The sequence below is a fragment of the Vipera berus genome, assembly GCF_964194415.1.
Source record: "Vipera berus genome assembly, chromosome: 13".
NCBI lineage: Eukaryota > Metazoa > Chordata > Lepidosauria > Squamata > Viperidae > Vipera > Vipera berus.
The window spans coordinates 9,106,483-9,115,129 of record NC_138216.1 but is presented as its reverse complement, the minus strand read 5'-3'; the positions used below and the strand labels follow the sequence as shown (position 1 = coordinate 9,115,129).

The window sequence follows — 8,647 nt, the reverse complement described above, 5'->3', positions numbered from 1 at the left end:
ACCCCGTGTAACTAAATCTGAAAATCTAACTAAGCAATATAAATAACTAAATGTACAAATATAAGTGTGCGCAGGAAAGTGATCCCCGAATGTCTTGACACAACTGAAGGATCAGTCAAGACTCTTCTAGTAATCAAAGCAGAATTTATGTACTTTTCATAAGCTTTTCACGCTGTGCCTGTGCCGTCGTCCCCTATAACGCATCCTTACAGCCCCGTTTTTTTCTCTCCAATTAACCTAGCTGCAAATGCAAAAGAAATGAGCCAGCATCGCTACGAGTCCCACGCCCACACGCCTCTAACTACCACTCCCAGCCTCCCCGGCGGCCACTCGGCCGTGGCCGCGGACGAAGGCAGCCGGCGCAAGGCACGCCGGGAGCTGTGGTCCCTCCCTTTCTTTATGTAAAGGTCTCGAAAAGAGAGAGGAAGCGTCCCGAGAGCTTTTCCCCGCCCCTCCCTCCCGATAGGTCGCTTCTCCTGGACGAGGCGGACAGAACGGAGGGGGCGGCGGCAAATGGGCGAGGCGGAAGGAGGATTGACGCGGCGGGGAGCCAGTGGCGCGGCGGCGGCGCTGTCGCTGGGCGAGCGGGAGGCCTGGCTGGCTGGCGGCGGCGGAGCGCAGTTTGTCGACGAGCGGCGGCGGCGTTGACGGGGCTGCCGAGCCCGGGACAGGCGGCCTCAGCGGCCTGAGGGAGGTGAGTCTGGGCTGGCCACGCTACCCGGGGCCAGAGGGGGGGGGTGGCCGTCGCGGCTCGCTCCGAAGTCGGTCCTCGGGCGGGGGTCCCTGCCATCCCCACCCTCTTTTCAAACCCGCTTGTCCCCCTTGACACGTGTCGGGGCCACTTCACACGTGCGGATGGTTACGCAGGGCGTGCTTTAGCCTCTCTCGCCTCCCTGGGAGGCGAGGGCGGCTGGCTGGACCGTGGGAATTGTCTCAAACCCGTGTTTAGGCATGCCCTGCCTCCCCAAGTCCTCTGCCGCCTCCTCATACATTACCATTACTATTGTTGTTGTTGTTGTTGTTGTTATTGATCATCACACAGTCAGCCAAATGTTCAGACTGGATTTGGCATTTTTGTCTACCTATCTAGTCTGTTGTTGTTCTTCTTCTTGTTGTTGTTCTTCTTCTTCTTCATCATCATCATAATAGTAGTAGTAGTAGTAGTAGTATAAATGATGATGATGGTGGTGGTAATATATGAGGAGGAGGAGGCAGAGAACTTGGGGAGGCAGCGCATGCCTAAACACGGGTTTGAGATAATAATAATAATAATAATAATAATAATAATAATAATAATAATAATAATAATAATATCTGAAACCCGTGTTTAGGCATGCGCTGCCTCCCCAAGTTCTCTGCCTCCTCCTCCTCATACATTACCACCACCATCATCATTTATACTATTATTATTATTATTATTATTATTATTATTATTATTATTATTATTATTATTATTATTCTATCCCAACCCTTACTCTGGAAGCTGAGGACAATGTCAGCGGAGGAGGGGAGGTCTCCCCATCTTATCCCACTACAACATCCCTGTAGGGTGGGCTCCTCTGAAAGGGAGAGAGCCCAAATTCACCCCCTCCGGGTCCATGTCTGAAAGGGGACCTCAATCTGGGTCTCTCCTGCCTTACCCATCCTGCTACGGCTTCTTCTCCTCCTGGTCCCCTCCATCCACCCACATCCAAGCCGTCCATTGGATTGATTCGCTGCTTTTATGGTGTCAGTCAAGATTTTTTAAACCCCCCCCCCCCCTTAAACCAAAGAAGCTTCTTGGATGAGAAGAGAAGCAAAACGTGTTTTTTTTTTCAAGGAAAAAAAACAACCACCCAAGAAAGTCCAGTTGCCTTTTGGGGGAAAAAAGCAGCTTTGGGACTCTCTTGAGATGCAAACGCCAGGCTGGGATGTGCACCTCCGAACAATGCACACAGGAGCAATGCTTGTATAGGGAAGGATTGGGGAGGGGAAAGGATCGACAGGCAGATGACAGGGACCAGACATCTAGGGGAGTCTAAAACAAGGGGGAGCTGGGGTGTGGGTACGGATGTGCACGAGGGTGCGCTCTTCGGATGTGCACATCCCAGCCTGGTGTCTGCATCTCAACAGAGTCCCCCAAAGCTGCTTTTTCCAAAAGGCAACTGGCCTTTCCGGTGTGTGTGTGTGTGGGGGGGTTCCCTTGAAAACATTTTGCTTCTCATCCAAGAAGCTTCTTCAGTTCAAGGTGCGGGGGGGGGGGGAATCAAGAAACATCCAGTTGCCTTTTGGAAAAAGCACCTTTGGGACAGTCCTGACCTGGATGATGGAGAATCTCCACAGACATCGCAACAGAGTCCATTTGAACAGTCCAAAACCAACCTGGGGCATTTTGCGGGTTGGACCTAGCATTGTCTCATATCTTTGAATCAGGGCTGGGCTGGCTAGGAAACTTGAGTCCTGCGTTTTTGTTCCAGCGTTCGCCCCTGATAGAAATAAAATTGAACAGACTGATAGGTTTGACAGTACCTGCAGTCTTGTGTTTTGGTCAAAAATGGTAAATGCTCTTGTTGTCCTCCAATCCCCAAGTCTTAACGGGGGGGGGGGGGGGTGTTAGGCTTGAACATTTAAAAGCCACCAAAGAATGCCAAGTAATATAAGGGCTGTAGGTAGCCCACCTTCTAGCTTTGATTTTTTCTTTTCTGGTATGTTTGTTTATTAACTAGACTTCTTTAATGCAAAGGAATGTAATTTTTTCTGGAAGAATTTCCTTTCTACAGACCCTAAATCAACCTGGGTTGTCTTTCACAGACCTGCTTGTTCACGACTAAATCTTTTGTCAGCTGTCACTGTTAACACGAGGTTTAATTTCTGTTCATATTAGTTCTCTAATCTGGACCTTTCTTGTAAAAAAAACCCTAATGCAATTGAAGGAAGAGACCACACATTTCTTCTCTGTAGGTGGATAATGTGAATAAATAGTTAACTGACTTGAAGATACTATCTCTTGTATGACTCCCTTAGGCCCTCTTTCTTCATTGCCCCATTTATTTTCCCCCTTTTCTCCATTCTTGTCTAATGCCTAATATCCTGGCTTCCTTTGCTGTCACTCTCCTCCTTACACTCTTTCCAGTCACCATGGTTTTATACCTTTGTGTTCATATCTCATCGTTATTCTTGTCCTTTTCTGGACTTCTCCCCATACGGGGTTTTGCAACCTTCTGTTCCTTGTTAATTAATATTCAGCCACCCCCCTCTTTCTGTAATTGCAACGGTTGACATGATTTATTAGCTCACAATTCTGGGGGAAGCATATCCTGAAAGAAAAACAATTTGCTCCTTTTTTATTACAAATTAACTCTTGTTTATAAACACGAAAGAGAGAGAGCGATTATAGTTTATTATTGCTTCCTTCTGGAATATCCGTTTGTTTCAGAATATCCTGATCCAGCTGCAGTTAGCCCTGGAAAAGATTAGGAAGGGCAAAAAATAATAATATCCCTTAAAGAAAAAGTAGGTAGAGTAAGGGAATTGTCAGCACTGTAAAAATACGAATATTGCAGGGCACCGTATTAATCGTAATTGTACAAGTCAAATGAAACACACTTGATTTCTTTTACAGGACAGTCGAAAGATGTTGGGTGTGTGGATGGGAGAAAGGAAGGGCCCGGCAAGAAATCTAAAATCTATGCGTGTTTTTGTGTAAATAAATAGTATCCAATGAATTGATCTAGGAACAGTCTCTTCCTTTATAACAGGGTAGTTGCCGATATAAGGGACACGGTGGCTCACTGGGTTAGGACGCTGAGCTTGTTGATCAGAAGGTCGGCAGTTTAGCGGGTCGAATCCTGAGTGCCGCGTAACAGAGTGAGCGCCTGTTACTCGTCCCAGAGCACGTAAAAATGCAAGTAGAAAAATAGGGACCACTCCGGTGGGAAGGTAACAGCGTTCCGTGCGCCTTTGGTGTCTAGTCATGCCGGCCACATGACCACGGAGGCATCCTCAGACAAGCGCTGGCTCTTCGGCTAGAGTTGGAAACGACTAGCACGCATGTGCGGGGGAACCTTTACCTTTACCTAGCTGCCTATATATCCAATAATTTCATGTTATCAGAAGTCCCTTTTTTTTCTTGCTAGATTAGCTTGTGGCTAACGTGACAGTGAATGGATCTTCTCTCTTATTTTGTACGCAGATGTGGAAGAGTTACCAATCTGGCTGTCGTTAATATCCTTCTTGGTAGCTTAGAGACTTTTTAAAGCTTGCTTTGTACTTTGCAACTCTTGGAACAAAGTAAGTAGGTCATCTTCTTCCCTTCTCTCTCTCTCCCCCCCCCCCACAGAATCCTGACATATTTTGACAGCAGCCCTTCATTGACAAAGAATGACGAGACTCTTGTGAGAAGAACAATTCTTTTGAGTTGCTCTTTCCTCTTTTGGGGAAAAAGCAGGATCGTGCTAATTCTCTCAAGATCACCCCTTGCAAGATTGGCGTCTCCAGCATCATTATCAGTCTGACCGGGTGCTTAGCATGCAAACTGTGCACCTTCGCTAATGAGAGGGAGAATGGGAACCCAGGGCAGCCCTGTAAAAAGCTACGATTATCTGCTGAAGTTTTTGTTGGTTGGTGACAGCGACGTGGGCAAAGGAGAAATCCTGGAGAGTCTTCAAGACGGGGCATCGGAATCGCCTTATGCCTACAGCAACGGTAAGCGTCTTGTGCATGCAATTCAGAAGTGCGCGTGCAGATAATAGCAGGATTAGCTCAATTGTATTTCTTTTCCAGAGTCGGGGGGTACAAGGAGGGCCGAGGTAAATCTGGTTTCCTTCTGCACCGCTAAGCTTTTTTTTTTTAATGAAAAGCTGGAGAGACTGTAATTAAGAGCGAAGACGCAGCCTCGCGCTTTCCCCTGTGTCTTTCCACGGTAGTTAAAACGTAAATGCTGTCTAGTCGGGGCTGTGTCGTGTTGTGTCTTTGCAAGCTGTCCTAGCTCTGGCCCTTTAAAATTCTGTGCGACGGCTGTAAGGACCCTTGACAGATAAAACGCCAGTTCTTCTACCAGGTTTGGATCGAATGGTTGGCAACTGACTTTTAAAGGCCTGGAGGCAAAAACATACGAAGAACGGTTGGGTTTGGCTAGTCTAGAGAAAAGAAGGACGAGGGGGGACATGATAGCCATATTCCAGTATTTGAGGGGCTGCCAGAAAGAGGAAAGGGGTCATCTTATTTTCCAAAGCACCAGAGGGCAGGGTGGAAACTAATCAAGGAGAGAAGCAACCTGGAATTAAGGAGACGCTTCCTAACACCGAGGAGAATTAACCAGTGGAACGGCTTGCCTTCAGACGTTGTGGGTGCTCCATCACTGGAGGTTTTTAAGAAGAGGCTGGACAGCCACTTGTCTGAAATAGTACAGGGTCTCCTGCTTGAGCAGGGGGCTGGACTAGATGACCTCCGAGGTCCCTTCCAGCTCTATTCTGATTGACACTGCCTACACTGATAGCAAAGTTAGAGAGCTCAAGCTAAATATAAGAGAAGCAGATTTGTTTGTTTATGACTGTCGATGTACAGGTAGTCCTCAACCTACAACACTGCATTTGGTGACAGTTCAAAGTTACAACGGCAGTGAAAAAGGGACAATCGTTGCAGCATGGTCACATGATCAAAATTCAGACGCTCGGCAACTAGTTCATATTTACAATGGTTGCAACATCCTGGAGGGTCACGTGATCCCCTTTTGCGACCTTCTGACAAGCAAAGTCAATGGAGGAAGCCAGATTCACTTAACAACCGTGTTACTAACTTAACAACTACAGTGATTCACTTAACAACTGTGGCAAGAAAGGTCATGAAATGGGGCAAAATTCGCTTAACAAACATCTCATTTAGCAACATAAATTTTGGGCTCGATTGTGGTCGGAAGTCGAGGACTGTCTTTATCAAGACTTGATTCTCATATTCTTCACTTAGCATATCAAAAAGTTTCTTTACTTTCTTTACTCCCAGCCGGCCAGCAAAAATGCCTCATTCTTGACATGTGTTTGGACTCCACGATCTTAAAAATTTGCATTCCATAGTATGAATCATATTGGGATAAAGGAGCACTTAAATAATTTTTGGATGCAAAAGCGTTTTATCGCATTTATATATATTTGGTTAGCACGCTGCAGATTAGGCAGCTGAATTTGGCTGAGCCTCAGGCAGTCAGATTTTCCGCGGAATTTAGATTCTCTAGAAAAAAAAACTGGCTTGAAAAAGTGAAAATGCAGAGACGGCGTGACTTTTCATACTTGTCCATTTGTTACTCTTAGTGGGAGAGAAGCGTGATGGCACTTTTCCTGACTTCACACATTTTGTTAAAAGTCATACGCTTTTGTTGGTGCAGCTCGTTTCACCAGCTGCACAGAATATCTTGTCAATAGCGTCAATCACATTGGATATACTTTGCCTCCAGATTTGGTAAAACAATGCCTCTGCGTGGTCATAGTTGAGAAGAAAGTTTTTCTTATGCCCCTTTATTGGAGTTTCTAAGGGCAGGTTGTTAGTCACCATGAGAAATTAAATACCCTGGTTTGGGGCATTGTAGTGAGAGGGCTGGCAAACAAGTTTACTAAATAATAATATTTACCTTAAGACTTTATCACATTGTCTCTCAACCCTGGCATAGTTGAGAAGAAAGTTTTTCTTATGCCCCTTTATTGGAGTTTCTAAGGGCAGGTTGTTAGTCACCATGAGAAATTAAATACCCTGGTTTGGGGCATTGTAGTGAGAGGGCTGGCAAACAAGTTTACTAAATAATAATATTTACCTTAAGACTTTATCACATTGTCTCTCAACCCTGGCAACTTTAAAATGGGTGGGCTTCAGTTCCCAGAATGCCCCAGCCAGCAGGAAGTCCACCCATCTTAAAATTGCCAAGGTTGAGAAACACTGCTTTGCAGTATTTATAATCATGGAGTTTGAACAAGTAACCCGAAAGTGAAATGTTCAATTTTCTTCTGAGCTTGAGAAGCTGTGAAGTTGCCACCAGACCACAAAACTGAAACGTTATGCTGAGGGTCTTTTGCAAAACCTGGAAACCACTACAGTTCACACTTGAAACAGTTCTAGTTCCCATTTTAAACAGATGCTCCAGGGTGCCATTTATTTGTCCTCTTGAAGACAGCTCTCTTCCAGTATAAAATTGCTATAATCCTAAAGTTTATTTTGGAAGTATGAACTGGGAGCAATCTATGTCTTGATGCTGTTCTTTTTTGAAAGACAGACAAACCTTAGTTTTCACAGGTATCCGATAACTTGCGATGTCTGTTATGTGGTCATTGTGTAAAAACAGTAGAAGGTCCACAGCTCGTGAAATTTCTAATCATTTTCTCAGTCCTTAAGAATGAAACAAGCCTTTCCTTTCCTGATGGACAAGTAAAAAAATATCTTAAAAGCTCAGTTATTTTTTGGGGGGGGGCATATTCGGGAGATTTACTTGCAAGGAGAGTGAAGAATAAATTCTGATAATTGATATATATTTTTTTCTGCATGAGTTTGGTGGTTACAGCTGACGTAGAAAGCATTTTAGGATTTGTCCAGAGAAGGCAAGATAGAAGCTCTTAGGAAATGGATTGATTACGCTTTGCACAGAACTGATCTTTGATTTCTCTTGATCTGGCCATGGGATGTAATGAGGAACGGACCTAGCATATTAAAGCAGTTTTCTGAGCTAGCTTTGTGTGATCTTTCTTCTCTGCTTAGGACTCACATTGCTTTCCGTGGCTTTTAAGCCATTGCTCTGTCGCAAGTATCAGGAAGAACACTTGCAATACTTGACTTGCATCATTTAGTTCTAGAACAGGTCTGTGAAGGATTGCATTTCACGGAGGACTGAAAAACAGCAGTTGAGTTCAACTGCTTCATCCGTGCTAGATAATCTGGATGAAATATTCACAGGTTGGAAGATTTGTCAGTAGACATCTCAAAACAGCTAGCCCATGCTCAAAAATACAGGTCGCCCTCCACAACAGTTCATTTACTGATGGCTTGTAGTTGCTGCAACACTGGAAAAAGTGACTTGCGACCACTTTTCACAGTTACGACCGTTGCAGCGTCTCCATGGTCACGTGATCAAAATTCAAGGTGCTTGGCAACTGGCTCATCTTTATGTCGGCTACAATGTTCCAGACTCGTGCGAGTCCCCTTTTGTGACCTTCTGACAGTCACCCACGCACTCGTTACCTCCCGTATAGACTACTGCAATGCTCTCTACATGGGGCTGCCCTTGAAAACCACCCGGAGGCTTCAACTGGTGCAGAGTGCGGCTGCACGGGTTGTGATGGGAGCTCCCCGATACTCCCATATAACACCTCTGCTCCATGAGCTGCATTGGTTACCGGTTGCCCTCCGGGTGAGATTTAAGGTGCTGGTACTTACCTTTAAAGCCCTACATGGCTTAGGCCCGGGATACTTGCAGGACCATCTGCTACCGGGAACGAATTCCCATCGCCCAGTACGCTCACACAGAGAAGGCCTCCTCAGGGTACCGTCGGCTAGACAATGTCGGCTGGCGACCCCCAGGGGAAGGGCCTTCTCTGTGGGAGCGCCAGTCCTATGGAATCAGCTCCCCCCTGAGCTTTGGATGGCCCAAAATCTCCAGTCCTTTCGCCGTGGCCTCAAAACACTCCTTTTC

General features: G+C 45.8%; 1 protein-coding gene across 1 annotated transcript in view; it reads left to right on the top strand.

The window, feature by feature from the left end:
• The first annotated feature begins 492 nt into the window (after positions 1-492).
• Positions 493-8,647, top strand: part of RAB40C (RAB40C, member RAS oncogene family) — a 49,668-nt gene continuing 41,513 nt past the window's right edge. The window contains exons 1-2 of the mRNA XM_081338379.1: positions 493-694; positions 4,319-4,683. Coding sequence (XP_081194505.1) covers positions 4,530-4,683 — 154 coding nt within the window. The 5' untranslated portion in view covers positions 493-694; positions 4,319-4,529. The remainder of the gene's footprint in view (positions 695-4,318; positions 4,684-8,647) is intronic.